This window comes from Mesoplodon bidens (genome assembly GCF_964165515.1).
Source record: "Mesoplodon bidens genome assembly, chromosome: 13".
Taxonomy (NCBI): domain Eukaryota; kingdom Metazoa; phylum Chordata; class Mammalia; order Artiodactyla; family Ziphiidae; genus Mesoplodon; species Mesoplodon bidens.
Genome location: NC_138169.1, coordinates 27,545,953 through 27,563,873, shown reverse-complemented (window position 1 = coordinate 27,563,873; position 17,921 = coordinate 27,545,953). Strand labels below are relative to the sequence as shown.

The 17,921-nt window shown below is 48.7% G+C and overlaps 1 protein-coding gene across 1 annotated transcript; it reads left to right on the top strand.

Annotated features, from left to right (window-relative positions):
- The first annotated feature begins 15,202 nt into the window (after positions 1-15,202).
- Positions 15,203-17,466, top strand: LOC308626909 (claudin-5). The gene has a single exon (XM_081252472.1). The coding sequence runs from the start codon at positions 16,254-16,256 to the stop codon at positions 16,908-16,910; it is 657 nt and encodes a 218-aa protein (XP_081108598.1). The 5' UTR covers positions 15,203-16,253; the 3' UTR covers positions 16,911-17,466.
- Positions 17,467-17,921: the final 455 nt, after the last annotated feature.

Genomic DNA, 17,921 nt, shown 5'->3' with positions numbered 1-17,921 from the left:
CTTGGAATCTAGAGCGCAGGCTCAGTAGTTGTGGCGTATAGGCTTAGTTGCTCCGCGGCATGTGGGATCTTCCCAGACCAGGGCTTGAACCCGTGTCCCCTGTGTTGGCAGGCAGATTCTTAACCACTGCACCACCAGGGAAGTTGGAGGAGGGGACACTTCTTAACTCATTCTACAAAGCCAGTGTTACCCTGATACCAAAGACAAAGACATCACAAGAAAAATACAGATCAATATCCCTTACGAATGTAGATGCAAAAATCTGCAATGAGATGCTAGTAAACTGAGTCCAGTATGATAAAAAAAATCAACATAATAAGTGTTGGCGAGGATGTGGGGAAATTGAACCCTCATACATTGCTGGTGAGAATATAAAATGATGCAATTGCTGTGGAAAAGTTTAGCAGTTCCTAAAAAGTTAAACATAGTATTACCATATGACCCAGCAATTCCACATTTAGGTACTCAAGAGAAATGAAACGATATGTCCACACAAAAACTTGTATACAAATGTTCATAGCAGCTTTATTCATAGTAACCAAAAAGTGTAAACAACCCAAATGTTCATCAGGTGATGAATGGATAAACAAAATGTGACCTATCCATACAACAGAATACTATTCAGTCATAAAAAGGAATGAAATACTGACACAGGCTACAAAATGGATGGACCTAGAAAATGTTATGCAAAGTGGAAGAAGCCAGACGTGAAAGGCCACATTATTGTATGATTCCATTGATGTGAAATGTCCAGAAAGGCACATTCATAGAGACAGAAAATAGATTTGTTCCCAGGGCTTTGCTATTATTTCACATTGTCAAGGTTTCTAATGTTTGCCTTTGTTCTCTCATTAGCTGGCTTCCATCTGGGGTTTCCTGGTGACTGGCATGCGTTTTGGTCTTGGGTACACTGGTCTGCTGCTCCCAGGGGCTTGGCCCTGCGTGGGAGGGTGTGTGGGCAGTGGGGGTCCTGTCGAAGCCAGGCTGCTCTGTAGGATGCACGTGGGAGCTGCTGGCAGATGCTGTACCCACATCATCCAAACCTGAGTACTTTCTTTTAGCCTTTCTTAAAATACACACACATGTCTTTTTATTGTGAAAGATATTACATACAGCTTCACAAATTATTCTATAGCAAACATTCACATAGTCACCCCTAGGTATCGCCTCAGAAGCTCCATATATCCTTTCCGCTCACCTCTCTCTAGAGATAAAGGTTATCCTCACTCTCGTGGTAATCATTTCTTTGTTCTTCTTTTTAGTTTTAGCACCTGTATATTTATTCCTGAACAATACGGTTTAATCTTGCCTACTTTTAACCTTTATAGAAATGAAATCTGGTTTTCTGTCTCTTCATAACAAACACCCCAAACCTCAGTGGCCTGAAACAAGGGCCATTCTATTCTTCTTTCCCAAGTGCTGGGTTGACTGAGCTCAGCGGGGTGGTTCCTGCTCAGGTCCTTGCACGCGGTCATGGGTGCTGGAGTCACATCAGGAGCTCCCTCCCTTCATCTCTGGTAGTTGATGCTGACTATTGGCTGCCACATGTACCCAGTGCATGTGGACACTTTTCCCTCTGGCTCATGGGATGATGCTCATTCAACTTTTTGAGGTAACGGCAAACTATTTCCTGCAGTGGTTGTACCAACGTGTACCCTTGGCAGGTGTGTGAGAGGTCTGTTTCTTTGTCTCTACCCTGACACCCCAGGGGCACCAGGAGGCCTTTAACTGACGCTGCTTGGGTTCTCTCCTGGCAGGACCTGCCTTTCTCCCCCCTCAGCTACTTGGAGGAGGGTTCGTCTTTTCAGAGGTGTCTTGAAGAGAGCTCCTGGGAATGGAGCTACCTCCTCATCTACCTCCTCCTGCCCCAGCCCGCCTCAGTGGGCCCTTTGGGGACAAAGTGGCTCCCAGGGTGACAGCTGGAGGCTGCAGCCTCCTCCTCCAGCTGAGGCTCCTTGTCTGCACGCAGGGTTGGCTTTTCCCTCAGCCCTGGTTGGTCCCAGTGTCTCACCCTATCTCCTTCTTCTCTTCCACAAACTCCTAAAAGTCTCTCAAAATTCCTGGCCCACTGATGACATTCTTTATTATTTCCGTATTGCCATGTGTTTATTAGCTCTCAAAGTCTTTACTGGTATGTGCAGTGGGACGCTCTGTAGGGGAGGGCGGGGGGACGGGGATGGGCTCTGTCTGCTCCCTTGAATCCCAACCTCGGCCTAGCATCTCTGACTCAGTTCCACCTTGCAGGCCCTGGCTTGTGGGCCCTCAGAACTCGGCATGTGGCGGGGATGGTCCCTTCCCCTGGGAATAGGAGGCTCTGGGTTCTGCTGAGTCTGTGGCCACCCAGCTGCAGGGCCATACTTCACCCATCCTGGCAGCCAGACATGACCATGTGCCTGTTGGAATGGTGGCTTCTCTTACTTCTTAGCTCCATTCCCAGGAGCTCTCTTCAAGACACCAGCCAGCCAGAGCCCAGCTGCATGGGTCCCTCCTTGTCCTGCTGTTGTCCTTCCATACCCCATGCCCTGCTGGTGTTTGTTACTGCTCTTACCCATGGTCTCTTCTTTCCCAGAATGCCTGATCCCACTTTCGCCTTGGTGAACTCCTATCTTTCCTCTAAACCTATGTAAGGGGTGGCTCCTCTCCACAGCCTCCAGCCTCCTGGGTAGGTGCTATGTCCCTCTGCTTGGCTCTTCTGCATCCCCATCCCTTGGTCTGTGGGGAATGAGAGCAGGAGACACTGTCTGAGGCAACGTCCTTGTTGTTGTGGACATTTTGGGGGCCACCGTTCGCTGCAGGGAGGCCCAGCTGGGACATCCCCAGCTCATGCGTTTTCAGTGAAAGTGTGAAAAGAAGGGGGTGTCTGCAGGGGGCAACCAGGGCAGCTGAGGGGTAAATTCACAGGCTCCAGGCCCTGCCAGCCTCCTGGGAAGGGCTGTGGGCTCTGAGCACCTCCCTGTGTCCTTGGTGCGGTCAGCCTGGGCCTGGATGTTCAGCTCTGACCCACTCCTTGTTTGGACCAGTGCTGGCCTGGATGTCAACTCCTGAGGGCTTGACTAAGCCAGCGTGAGCTTGAGATAGGATCTGAGGACTGGCTCCTGGGAGCAGCAGGGGTGCCGGCCTGTGTTCACGGCTGCTTCCTGCCCTTGGCTTTCCACCTAGCAAGCTGGGTGCGGCCACTGCCTGAGGAGGCAAGAGGTGGGGGCATCCTCTCGGGTGGGCCCTGCACACCAGTACTGAGTGTTTGAAACAACCGCAGGGTGCCAATAACAATAGCATGGGAGCTGGCAGCAGGTGACAGGTTAAACATTATAAGGTTTCAGTGTTGTGGGGAGAAGGGCAAAGATATTAACTTTAGAGGTTATTACTTTTAGAAGGTGACTGCCTAAATAGGGCCAGAAGGTATAATTTCTAAAAAGGTAAAAAGGAAAAAAGGAATTAAGAAAAAGACAAAAGTTAATCCAGGGACTTCCCTGGTGGCACAGTGGTTAAGAATCTGCCTGCCAGTGCAGGGGACATGGGTTTGAGCCCTGGTCCAGGAAGATCCCACATACCACGGAGCACTAAGCCCATATGCCACAACTACTGAAGCCTGCGCACCTAGAGTCTGTGCTCCACAACAAGAGAAGCCACCGCAATGAGAAGCCCGCGCGTTGCAACCAAGACTAAGTAGCCCTCGCTCGCCGCAACTAGAGAAAGCCCGCACACAGCAACGAAGACCCAATGCAGCCAAAAATAAATAGATAAATTAATTAATTTTAAAAAAAGTTAATCCAAAAGAAAACGGAAAGGAAGGAGGAGAGTGGGCAGGGGGAGCTGGACATAGCTGTTACAAATAAATACAAGCATACCTGTAATCACAAAAAATGTAAAGGGACCAAACACTCCAGCTAAGAAGATTGTCACATTTTATGAAAAATAACCCAGGTTTCTGCAATTACAAGAAACCCTCCTAAAACATAAAGAAACACAACATTGAAGGTCAAGGGAGAAAAGACTAACCAAGAGTGAACTTGTGGGTTATGTCAACATCAGGTGCAGTACAGTTTAAGGCAGAAAAGACCAATGGTGGCTTGTGGGAAATACAAAAACAAAGCCAGGCTCTGGTAATATTCACAAGAAAAAGAGGAGGCACAAATAAGAAGGGAGCTCTCACCATAGATGCCCCAGTAAGTGAACAGAAATATAAGAGGCTATTTATCAACCTCATGGCAACAAATTTGAAAACAGATGAAATGGGTAATTTCTTGGGAAAACAGTTTTCCAGAATGGAATCCAAAAGAAATTTTAAAAACCTGGATTGTCTTACGATTAAAGAAATGTAATCAGTGATTAAAAATCTGCCCCTCCCCTTACAAATGTTTTAAAAGCTTTGCAAGCATTATTTACAGTAGCCAAGACATGGAAGCAGCACAAATATCAATCGACAGATGAATGGATAAAGAAGATGTGGTACCTAGATACACAATGGAATACTACTCAGCCATAAAAAAGAATGAAATAATGGCATTTGCAGAAACATGGATGGACCTAGATATTATCATACTAAGTGAAGTAAGACAGAGGAAGACAAATACCATATGGTATCACTTATATGTGGTATCTAAAATATGATACAAATGAACTTATTCACAAAACAGAAACAGACTCACAGGCATAGAAAACAAATTGATGGTTACCAAAGGGGAAAGGGGGTGGGGGAGGGATAAATTAGGAGTTTGGGATTAGCGGATACAAACTACTATACATAAACTAGGTAAACAATGAGGTCCTACTGTATAGCACAGGGAACTATATTGAATATCCTGTAATAAACCATGGTGGAAAAAGAATATGAAAAAGATTATATACATGTGTGTATCTAAATCACTTTGCTGTACACTAGCATTGTAAATCAACTATAATTCAACACAACATTGTGAATCAACTATAATTCAATTTTTTAAATGTTTTTCAACATGGAAAAAGGAATAAAAGGCTTTGCAAGCAAATTCTACCTTTCAAGAAATAGATCATTCCAATCTTGTACAAATTATTTTGGAGAATAGAAAAATAGGAAACTCGCACCTCATTTCTACAAGGCTGATATAACCTTGATATGGAAACCGAACAAGAGTAGAACAAGAATAAAATTACCAGTAAATCTCACTCATAAACACTGATGTAAACTGAATCCAATAATTGATCCAAAAGATAATTTCTCATGGCCAAGTTGGGCTTATCTCAAAAATGCATGCTTGGGTTTCCCTGATGGCACAGTGGTTAAGAATCTGCCTGCCAATGCAGGGGACATGGGTTTGAGCCCTGGTCCGGGAAGATCCCACGTGCTGGGGAGCATCTAAGCCCATGGGCCACAACTACTGAGTCTGCGCTCTAGAACCCACGAGCCACAACTACTGAAGCCTGCACGCCTAGAGCCTGTGCTCCGCAAAAAGAGAAACCACTGCAATGAGAAGCCCGCGCACTGCAACAAAGAGTAGCCCCTGCTCGCCACAACTAGAGAAAGCCTGTGCACAGCAAAAAAGACCCAACACGGCCAAAAAAAAAAAAAAAAAAAGCACAATTGGTGTAACATTATAAAGTTACTTGAAGTAAATCACCATATTAACAGATTAAGAGAGAAAAACCACAGAATTATTTCAATAGATGTAGCAAAAAAAACCCTGATGAAATTAAACTTTCATAATAAAAAATAAAAATCAAAAATAGGAATCGAAGCTAATAAAGTACATCTACTAATATATAGTAGACAACATTCACAATGAAAGCATTCTCTGTGAGATCAGAAACTCTACATGATGCCCATGATGAAGGCTTCTATAATGTGCTACTGGATATCCTAACCAGTGCAGTGAAATGAGAAAATGAAAAGTATGAAGAGTTAGAAAGAAAAACACAGAACTCATTATTTACATGTGATAATGATAATCTATGTGGAAACCCCAAAGCCATCTACAAATAAACTATTAGAATTAGATAAGGTTGCTGGATTTAAAGCAAAATTAATTTGCATTTCTATACAATAGCAAAAATCAGTTAGAAAATGCAATTTAAAAAAGATTTTAAAATAGCAACAGGGCCTCCCTGGTGGCGCAGTGGTTGAGAGTCCGCCTGCCGATGCAGGGGATACGGGTTCGTGCCCCGGTCCGGGAGGATCCCATATGCCGCGGAGCGTCTGGGCCCGTGAGCCATGGCCGCTGAGCCTGCGCATCCGGAGCCTGTGCTCCGCAATGGGAGAGGCCACAACAGTGAGAGGCCCGCATACCGCAAAAAAAAAAAAAATAAATAAAATAAAATAATAAAATAAAATAAAATAGCAACAAAAATATAAAGAATCCAGGAATAAATCTAATAAAAGAACTGCAACCTGGTAATATAGTAAAAATAGTATCTGTGGCACTTCTTATGGGCCATTACTACTCTAGGCATTTTAATCCATGAGCAAATATTTTCTCCCACTGTGTACCTTTTTATCCTTTAAAAAGTGTCTTTTACAAAGCAAAAATTAATTTTGATAAGGTTAAATTGATGATTTTCTCCTTTTATGATCATGTTTTTGATGTCATGTCTATGTCCTGAAGATTTTCTTCCAAGTTATCTTCTAAAAGTTCTATAGTTTTACATTTTACATTTAAATCTAGGATTCATTTTGAGATTTTTTTTTTTATGATGTGAGGTTTTGGTTGAGGTTGAGGTTTTTTTCTATTGATATCTAATCACTTGAGCATATTTGTTGAAAAAATTATCCTTCCTCTATTGAGTTGTCTTTTTTGTGGTAAAATGTGCATCCCATAGAATTTAGCATTTCAGCCATTTTTATAATTCGGTGGCATTAAGTATGTCATATTATTGTGCATCCATCATCACCATCCATCTTCAGAACATTTTCATTATCCCAAACTGAAACTCTGTACCCATTAAACAATAACTCCCCATCCCCTCCTCCATCCCCCTGGCAACCACTATTCTACTTTCTGTCTCTATGAATTTGACTACTCTAGGGACTTCATGTTAGTGGAATCATACAGTACTTGTGCTTTTGTGTCTGGCTTATTTCACTTAACATAATGTCTTCAAGGTTGATCCATGTTGTAGCATGTGTTAGAATTTCCTTCCTATTTAAGACTAATATTCCATTGTATGGATATACAACCTGTTTGTTTATCATTCATCCATCAGCGGATATTTGGGTTGTTTCCACCTTTTGGCTGTTGTGAATAATGCTGCTATGAATGTTGGTGTACAAATATCTGTTTCAGTCCCTGCTTTCAATTTTCTTTTGGGTCATTGACTTGCTTTGCATGCTTGTCAAAAATCAGTTGTACTTGTGTGGGGCTGTTTCTGTGTTCTCAGCACCATTGAACAATGTCTCTGTCCCCAATAAGCAGTATGGTTAATATCTATATAAGTTTTAAAATCAGATAGTGTGATTCTTCCCACTTTATTCTTCTATTTCAGAATTGTTTTAGCTATTCTAATTCCTTTTCCTCTCCATATACATTTCAGAATAATCTAGTTTATACCTATAAGAAGTCTTCCTGGGATTTTGAAGGAAAGTGCATTATTCACTATTCATTATTATAATGAATAATGAATAAGTGCATATTCATTATTCTTTATCACATAAAGTCTTCCAATCCATGAACATGGAATGCCTCTCTGTTTATTTAGATGTTTTTTGATTCCTTTCATCAGTGTTTTATAGTTTTCAGCATATAACTCCTGTACGTATTTTATTAGATTTACATCTAAGTATTTTGTTATGCTACATTGATTGATTTTTGCTTATTAAACTGATTTTGCATTCCTGGAATAAATCCCATTTGGTCATGTATTTTTTATATGTGTTGCTGGATTTGGTTTGCTAGTGTATTGTTGAGTATTTTTGCATCTGTATTCACAGGCATTATTGTTTTTTTTGTTTTTTTTTTTTTTTTTTTGCGGTACGCGGGCCTCTCACCGTTGTGGCCTCTCCCGTTGCGGAGCACAGGCTCCGGACGCGCAGGCTCAGCGGCCATGGCTCACGGGCCCAGCCGCTCTGCGGCATGTGGGATCTTACCGGACTGGGGCACGAACCCACGCCCCTGCATTGGCAGGCGGACTCTCAACCACTGCGCCACCAGGGAAGCCCAGCATTATTGGTTTTAGTTTTCTTGTGAAGTCTTTGTCTGACTTTGGATCAGGGCAGTTCTGGCCTCATAGAGTGAGTTAGGAAGTGTGCCACCCTCTTCTATTTTTTTGTAAGAGTTTAAGATTGATTGATATTAGTTTTTCTTTACTTTAAACATTTGGTATAGTTTACCAGTGAGGCCATCTGGTCCTGGACTTTTCTTTGTTGGAAATCTTTAAAATTACTAACTCAATCTCTTTACTTGTTATAGATCTATTCAGATTTATTTATTCTTAAGTCAGGTTTGGTAGTTTTTGTTTGTAGGAATTTGCCCATTTCATCTTGGTTATCTACTTTGTTGGCATACAATTGTTCATAGTATTCCCTTAAAATCACTTTACTGTTAGTGAGATATTATTAGCGATGCCTCTTCTTTCATTTCTGATTTTAGTAATGTTTTTAAAGAAGCAACTTTTGCAACTTTTGCTTTCACTGATTTTGAGGGGTTTTTGTGGCTCAGGATATGGTCTATCTGGTATAGGTTCTCTGGGCACATGAAAAGAATGTGTATTCTGCTGTTGTTGGGTAGTGTTATATAAATTTTGATTAGATCCTGTTGTTTGATGGTGTTGTTGAGTTCTATCTTCTTGGTGATTTTTTTGTCTATTTATTCTCTCAGTTGTTGAGAGAAGAGTGTTGAAGGCTCAACTATAATTGTCAATTTGTCTATGTCTGCATTCAATTTTGTGAGGTTTTGCTTCCCATATTTTGCAGCTCTGTTGCTTGGTGTGTACACATTTAGGATTGCCATGCCTTCTTGGTGGATTGGCCCTTTTATCATTATGTAGTGTCTCTGTCCCTGGTAATTATCTTAATGAAGTGTACTTTATCTGATATTAATATAGCCACGGGCTTCCCTGGTGGCGCAGTGGTTGGGAGTCCGCCTGCCGATGCAGGGGATGTGGGTTCGTGCCCCGGTCTGGGAGGATCCTGCATGCCGCGGAGCGGCTGGGCTTGTGAGCCGTGGCCGCTAGGCCTGCGCGTCCAGAGCCTGTACTCCGCAACGGGAGAGGCCGCAACAGTGAGAGGCCCGCGTACCGCAAAAAATAAAAAAAATAAAAATAATAAAATATATGTATATATATATATATATATATATATATATATATATATAGCCACTGCTCTATTTATTTGGTTAATGTTTGCATAGTATATCTTTTTCTATACTTTTGCTTTCAGCCTACATATGTCATTCGATTTGAACTGAGTTTCTTTTAAATAGCATATATTTGGGTAATTTTTTTGGTGCACTCTACCAACCTTTGTTGTTTAACTGCTGTATTTAGACCACTTACACTTAATGTAATTATTGATATGGTAAGGCTGCCATACCATACGGTATGGTCTGCCATTTTGTTTTCTGTGTATTCTTTTTCTCTCTGTTTCTCTGTTTACCTTTTCCTGCCTTCCTATGGCTTACTTGAACATCTTTCAGAGTTCTGTTTGAATTACCTATAGTGTTTTTGAGTGTATCTCTTTGTAAAGTTTTTAGTGGTTGCTCTAGGATTACACTTTATACAGATAACTCATCAAAGTCTACTGATGTCAGCACTTTACCAGTTGGAATGAAGTATAGAAACCTTACCTCCCTTTATGTCCCATTACCCTTTCCTATTTATAATACAATTATCTTAGATATTTCCTCTACACACCCTGAGAACCACTTTAGGCAGTGTAATCATTTTTGCTCCAACCATCAAACATAAGTTATAAAACTCAAAAGGAGAAGGAAAGTCTGTTGCATTTGCCAACATTTTGCTTGTCATATTCTTTCTTCTTTTTTAATGTCCAAAGATTCCTCCTTTTATCGTTTTCTTTTCTGTTTAAATAACGTCCTTTAGCCATTCTTGTAGGGTACATCTGCCAGTGACATTCTCTTAGTTTTCCTTCATCTGAGAATATATTTATTTCCACTTCATCCCTGAAGAATATATTCACTAGATACAGAATTCTGGGTTGACATTTTCTTTTCCTTCTAGTGCTTAAAAAAAAGTGCTATGTTCTCTGGTCTCCATGGTTTCTGATGAGAAATTCTGTCACTTGATTTGTTTTTCCCCTATTAGTGAGATGTCCTTCTTTTCTGGCTCCTTTCAGTATTTTTCTTTGTCTTTGGTTTTCAAAAGTTTAATTACAATGTGTCTCGGTGTGGATTTCTTAGGATTTATTCTGTTTGGGGTTCTGGCAACATCTTGAATCTGTATGTTTTTTCTTTTCTTCTTTCTAAACTTAGGAATTTTCCAGTTATTATTTCTTTGAGTACATTTTTTTTTTTTTTTTTCTTTTTGCGGTATGCGGGCCTCTCACTGTTGCGGCCTCTCCCGTTGCGGAGCACAGGCTCCGGACGTGCAGGCCCAGCGGCCATGGCTCACGGGCCCAGCCGCTCCGCGGCATATGGGATCCTCCCAGACCGGGGCACGAACCCGTATCCCCTGCATCAGCAGGCGGACTCTCAACCACTGCGCCACCAGGGAGGCCCTCTTTGAGTACATTTTTATCCCCAGCCTCTTTCTTCTCTTCTTTTGGTACTCCAATGACATAGATGTCAGACCTTTTGTTATGATCCCACATTTCCTGAAGTTCTGTTCTTTTTTTTTTTTTTAATCTTGTTCAGATGGAATAATCCTATTGTCCTATCTTTAAATTTTTTTTTTTTTTTTTTTTTTTTTTTTGCGGTATGTGGGCCTCTCACTGTTGTGGCCTCTCCCGTGCGGAGCACAGGCTCTGGATGCGCAGGCTCAGCGGCCATGGCTCACAGGCCCAGCTGCTCCGTGGCATGTGGGATCTTCCTGGACCGGGGCACAAACCCATGTCCCCTGCATCGGCAGGAGGACTCTCAACCACTGCGCCACCAGGGAAGCCCCCATCTTTAAATTTATTGATTCTTTCCTATGCCCTCCCCACTTTTTGCTCTTGAGCAAAACCCTATCTGCAGGTGGTGCTATTCATCTTGGTCAGAATCAGAAACCCTCTTTGGCATGAGGAGACAGAGAAGAAAACTATAAGAAATCATAATTTGTATTTTCTGGTTATAGAAGGACTTTTTGATGGCTAAAGATAAAGATTGAAATCCCATAGGGAAAACCTTAATAGATTTGAATACTCAAAAATTCAAACTTCTATAACATTTGAAAAAAATCGTTAATAGGTTAAGTAGGAAACAGCAAAAAGTATATGCCGTATATATGATAGCAAGTAACGTTTCTAACATATAAAGTGAGAAAACACCAAGGCTCTATGTGGATACATAGACAGTTCACCAAAGAGGAAATAAAAATGAGCGGTATTAATTGGAAAAAAATTTTAACTTCATTACTTGTGAAGAAATGCCAATTAAAGTAAGGTGCCATCTTCTACCTATCCAATTAGTAAATTTTAAAAACTGTGACTACCTAGAGCTAATGACAGGCAGTGAAAATGCGTACTCAGATAAGGCGTCTAAGGGACACACCCTCTAGGGTGTGAGCCAGAAATGCTACTTTGAGGAGTTTTTCCTGAGGAAATTACCCGAAATACCAAGGCTCATGACTAATGCCATTCATAGCAGCATTATTTATAATAGAAAATTATCATTTGTGAAATTATGTCTTGAGGGATGGTTGCATAATTACCAGGATGATCATCACTGTTAATGTTAATCCAGCATCCACCTTGAGCCAGGAAGTGCTGTCCACTAAGCTCCTTGGCAGCCCTTTGATGTTGAGCCCATTACCATCCCCATTTTACAGAACCTTGGAACAGATTGCCTTGGTCACCACCCACTCTCAGGAGTGGGGGAGATAGATGATTCCATCCTGGCTCTCCAGTTCCCAAGGCAGTTAGAAACAATGATAATCATGAGGGTGTTTTTTAACAGAGTAGGGACATGCTTACAATATGATGCTAAATGAAAAAGGATCCAGAATGACTCTACTGATTTTAAGTGAAAGAGTATAAAATTGTTGCAAAATGCAGCATGCAGAGAAGGACTGAATCTGTGAAGGGACGGGTCGGGGAGAGAAGGTGGACAGAGAGGCCACGGAGACAGTGCAGGTATGAGGGGTGGAGGGTGTGGGGTCAGGGCTGCCTTGGGCTCCTGGGGCCACTACTGCCATTACACAGAGCCTTTGCTGGCCTCCAGGAGATCACACAGAGACCACCATCTGGTGCGATCCATGAGGGCACAGGGGTCTACAAGCCCCTGGGTTTCTTGTCAACCAGAGCCCTCTGCCCCCCACACTCCCCTACCCACTGGGGAAGGTTAAGCAACAGTGCCCTCCTGTTCTGCCAGCCAGCCAGTGGTGCCCGCTCTGTGGACCAAACTGACATCAGATGAGCTGTGAAGGTCAAGGGAGCCAGGGAGGCTGTCTCAGGAACCTGGAGGGCGCTCAGGAATGGCAGCAGAGGACTCAGGATTGATGACTGCCTCCCCTTCAACCTTGCAGTCTCCACCACCGAGGGCTTTGCATCAATGGTGGGACAAAGGCAAGGAGAGCCCAGTTCCCTCATCTGAACTATGAACTCACCAGCTCTTTGTCAAAGGGCACGCTGGGCATCAGCACAGGCACCCATGCCCCTCCCACGCAGGGCACCTTGGGCCCCAGGGCAGGCCTGGCGATGTTGGAGGAGCTGCCTCTGGGGCACCGGTTGCACCAAGAAAGGGCACAGGCAGTGCTCTGTGCTCAGAGGCTCCACGAACAGCTGCTACCCTGAGGAAAACATCCTTACCTATTTCAAAGCCAAAAGACAGAAGGGACATTATTTCTCACTTCCCCCAAAATGAAATCCCTTAACTAGGAGCTTCCCAAACCCCAGTCCTCAGAAATCTGGAGCCTAAATTTAGATTGTCCCTGGAAGGTCACCGGATCACCGTGGTGCAGGGTCAGCTGGCAGCTGCTCAAGATAAACTGATTTCTGCTGACTCAGGCCTTTCCCCCACACAATTAATGAGATCCTGCTGCACTTCCCCTGGGAAAGCAGAACAATAGCAGCAGATGAGCAGGTGGCCTTGGCTGGCGTGCTGGCCCAAGAGCCCCTCGCCAGAAGTCAGGGATCCACACCCTGCCCAGCCTGGACCCTTGGCCTGCAGGCCTGGGCCCACCATGTCACCCCAACCCCGCTGGCCTCCTCCTGCCCTTTCCTGCCTCTGGGCTCTTGTGTGGAACTTCTTCCTGGGTTTGGGCTGAACTATCACCACTTCAGAGAGGCCTTCATCACTTGGTGTCACTCTGCCATCTCTTTCCCTCACAGCCAAGGGCATACCTGAAAGCCCTTCCCAGTCCCTGGTTGGGGGCAGGAGCCCCCTGGGTGTTCCACCCGGACACAATGCTCCACGTATAGTAAGTGGCCAGGAGATTCTAGAGAGTGGAAGGAAGGGCAGGCAAGTCTTTACGCCCCCGCAGGTCGGGGCTGGGCCTCTCTGTGGCAGCTCTGATTCAACTGCGGCCAGGCCTACAACCAACACAGTGGTGTCGGGGTAGAAATCAGATTGTGAGAGGTGGGGACTGAGGCCCTTCTACCAAGTCCCCGAGATACTGTGAGGCTGTCCCCAAAGAGATGTGGACTCACTGGGGCTGCTCCAGGGTGCCAGGCCAGGATGGGCCCAAAGTGGCAGAGAGAGGGAGGCAGGTGGGCAGGCGAATGGGGAGAACCTTGTGCTGGCTGCAGCTCTGAGGTGCTGGAGGAGTGGCAGGTGGCCAGACGTCAGCATGGGTCACAGGCCGCCCCCTGCCCAGGACAGATGCATGAAGACGGCCACTGTGCTGGGGCTCGTTCCTGGATACTGGTGGGATCAACCAGCGAGCAGACAGGCAGCTCCAGCTTGGGCCTCGAGAGCAAGGCTGAGGGATGGGACAGGAAGGCATCCAAGAGGAAGTGACCTTGGTAACACAATTTAGTAGATGCAGGCCTTGCCCAAGGGATACATACTGCAAGCAGAAGAGGCGTGGGTGTAGACAGACCAGTCTGAGGGCCCAGAGGGAGGCAAGTCTGAATGGAACGTGGAGTATGCTGCTGGACTGGCCAGACCCAGTGCAGCTGGCCCATGTCATCTGGGCCGCTCCTGGGAGTCAGTGCTTCATCCATGGGCAGTGCGAGCCACAGAGGGTTTCAGGCAGAGTGTGACCCAGGAGCAGGGCCTGCTGCGATGGCCCAGCTGCCCTGAGGAGAACAGCCCCAGTGGCCAAGGGTGGGGCCTCGACGGCCTGAGGAGGCCACAGCAGTCGACCTGGGAAGACAGCAGCGTGGAGTGTCATGGGGGGACCCTGGGCAAGGTCCCTAGACTTGGGCCATGGGGAAGCGGGATTGAAAGGGTGGGTGGGTGGTAGGGCTGGGCCCCCTGGAGTGGATGCGGGAAGGGATGTCCAGAAAGGTCTGCAACAGGAGGGAAGCAGCGAGTGAGGGGTGTCTGGGAGGAGGCAGTGGTCCTTGGAGCTCCATCTATGCAGGGAGTGAGGGGGCTGGGGTGAAAGAAGAGGTAAAATTGTCCTCCCCAGTCCCACAGGGCCCAGCAAACTTGCCTTGAGTGCCTCCCCGTGCTGGACGACAGGGTATTAGCCACCTGAGGAGAAGGAACCGGGCCCAGGAAGGACCGATCTGTTGAGGCGCCCAGGCTTTGGCCAGCCTCAAAGGCAGGCCTTCTCTGGGGAGGCCCTGCTAGCAGTCAGGCACCTGGGACCTGAGGAAGGAGTGGGGGTCCTGGTAGCCCCACTCCAGGGCAGAATACAGACTTTGTTTTAGACAGAGGGGCCGACAGGGAGTGGGGAGGGGCCTGCCAGAAAGGGACTAGTGCCCCTACCTGAGCCTCAGGGGGCCCCACTGTCCATCCCAGTGGGCCTTTGGAGAAATGGCTGGGCCATTGTACAGAAGAATGCCCGGAAATCCCTCGCCTCCCGCCTCCAGCGAGGATGGGGGCTCTTCCTCCCAGTCAGGAAACTCCATGTTGGCTTCCGGAGGGTGGCCTGGGGGCTGGGGTGCCAGGGTAGCACTGCAGCTGGTGGGAGGGCAGAGCACAGCCCCTGCGTTTCTCTCTGTGTCTCTTGTCTGAGGCCTGGAGCAGGGAGTAGGTGGCAGAGCCTGGGGCCACAGGCTGCTCCTGGGAGGATTGCCTGTATGCTGGGTCACTGGGGACTTACGCGGTGTCGCCTCAGCTGGGCCTCAAAGGATGGGGGATGGGCAGCATCTCCGGAAGAGGAGCAGTCGGTGCAAAGGTTGGGAGGTATGGGAAGCCCCGGCAGCAGGGGCAGAGTGGGGGTCTCCGGAGGCCGTGGGAAGGCCCCGTTCTTTCTGCTTCGTGCTGGAGCCGCAAGCTCCAGGGACGTGGTGGCGCTGGGTAGGGCCTTGGACGAAGCAGGAGCCCCGGCCTGGCCCGCACAGGCCTTCCTGGCTTCTCGGCCTGTGAGGGAGACAGTGTCAGCACTCGAAGGGCCACAGTGGTCGGGGTGCAGAGAAGGGGACTGTGTTGGGCTTGGACTCCAGGGCGAGCTTCCTGGAGGAACAGGCCGAGCTGTGTTTGGCTAACCTGGGGACCTCGGCGCAGTGGCGATGGTGGGGGCTCCCGCCGACCGGGGCCAGGGAAGAGTGGAGCTGGCCCGGGAAGTAGGGACCAACTGGCTCGTTCGAGGATGTGTCGGGGAAATCGGTGCAGGCCCAGGGTCATGCAGCTCCTGAAACGGCGAGGTGGGGGCGCACAGGGAGGTAGTTCGTGGAGCGTTCGCGCAGCCGCCCCAGGTCAGCTTGGAACGGGGTCTGCAGCGACCAGGACAACGGCGGATGAGGGTCCGGGGACGCCACCAGACGCCCTGCGGTTCCCCGCGCCGCCCGCCACCCGCCACCCGCTACCCCCCACGCGCAGTTGTTTTCCTAACTCCTGCTGCCGGGGGCGCCTGCGATTGGCTGCGGGCGGATGGCCTGGGCGTGGATTGGCTGCTCAGGGCGGGGGGCCGGGCCCGCGGGTCATAGTCCGTCCCCCGAACCTTCAAATGGGAAGCCCCCCTAGACGCGCCCGCAGACCCGAGGCTGTGCTGTGGTGCCGCCGGGCCGGGGATCGGAGGGAGTGAGCTGTGCGCGCCCGGAGGCCCCGGGCCGTCGGGCGCCCGTCTTGTCTCCAGCCATGGGGTCGGCGGCGCTGGAGATTCTCGGCCTGGTGTTGTGCCTGGTGGGCTGGGTGGGCCTGATCCTGGCGTGCGGGCTGCCCATGTGGCAGGTGACCGCTTTCCTGGACCACAACATCGTGACGGCGCAGACCACCTGGAAGGGGCTGTGGATGTCGTGCGTGGTGCAGAGCACAGGGCACATGCAGTGCAAGGTGTACGACTCGGTGCTGGCGCTGAGCACAGAGGTGCAGGCGGCGCGGGCGCTCACCGTGGGCGCCGTGCTCTTGGCGCTTGTCGCGCTCTTCGTGACCCTGGCGGGCGCGCAGTGCACCACCTGCGTGGCCCCCGGCCCGGGTAAGGCGCGCGTGGCCCTCACGGGCGGCGCGCTCTACGCGCTCTGCGGGCTGCTGGCGCTCGTGCCGCTCTGCTGGTTCGCCAACATCGTGGTCCGGGAGTTCTATGACCCGACCGTGCCCATGTCGCAGAAGTACGAGCTGGGCGCCGCGCTTTACATCGGCTGGGCCGCTTCGGCGCTGCTCATGTGCGGCGGCGGCCTCGTGTGCTGCGGCGCCTGGGTTTGCGCCGGCCGCCCCGACTTCGGCTTCCCGGTCAAGTACTCGGCGCCGCGGCGGCCTACGGCCAGCGGCGACTACGACAAGAAGAACTATGTTTGAGTGCGCTTGCGCGGCAGGGCCGCAAGCGAGAGGACCGGCCAGGGGAGCCCCGCGTGGACGGCGGCCTCCGCGGCGCACAGGCTCTGCGGAACTCTGGGTCCTGCGCACGGACCGGACTCTGTCCGCAGCCCGTCCTCTCCGGCCGCCTAGCCGGACCCGGGCTGCGCCCTGCCCCGCAAGGCGACGTGCACTTCGGAAGACTCGCTCTGTTTCTGTGTGCAGTGCTGGCTCCGACGTGGGTAGGGCGCGCGTTCCTTTGGCTGTGTGGGCACTGGACTGGAGATGCCGCTCCCTCTCTGACCGTCAGGGTCTTGGATGCCACCCACTCCCTAGTGGCTCCTGCTGATTGCAGAGGGGCAGACCGAGAGCCCAGGGGCCCCACCCTCGGCTGCCGGAGGGACGTTTATAGCTGGCCTTTACTCCATCAGCAGGCTGGCCTCCGGGTGGGGGCAAGAGACTTGGTCTGGACCTCCCTGTCTCACCCCTGCAGCTCGCCAGGCAAGGCTTACGAGCACCGGATCCTGGGTGTAGGGCTGGGGCCTTGCCCTCCTTCACAGCTTGGTGGGGGGGTAGGGTAAGAATCTGTTTAGTAAATGGTTTGGATACCCTCCCACCTGTGTCCTGTTCTTTGTCCAGTCACCGCCTGTACTCTGCAGCCCCCATTCATCCACCTACCCACCAAATTCTCCCCAAAAAGCTCCTGTAGGGACCTTCCAGGGCTGGCCCCTGGGATCCCGAAGATCCCATGGCCATTTCTCAGGTCCCTCCTGCTATCTGGTCACCTTCCCGTTGGGTGGGAAACGGCCACAGCTCACTGCAACCCAGGGAGGTGAGACCTGTAGTCAGAAGGGCCACTGCTGAGTCATAGGGCCTGGGGGAGGGGGTGGAGAGCAGGGGCTGTGATGCAGACCCCAGCAGGATGCAGGTTGACCCCAGCCAGTGTGTGTGGGTCTTGGGATGCAGGTAGGGCTAAGGGTGGGCTGCCAGGCTGCTGGTTTTGCCTAGAAGAGG

Coding starts and splice junctions, on each gene's coding strand:
- LOC308626909 (XM_081252472.1), top strand. CDS start 16,254: ATGGGGTCGGCGGCGCTGGAGATTCTCGGCCTGGTGTTGTGCCTGGTG.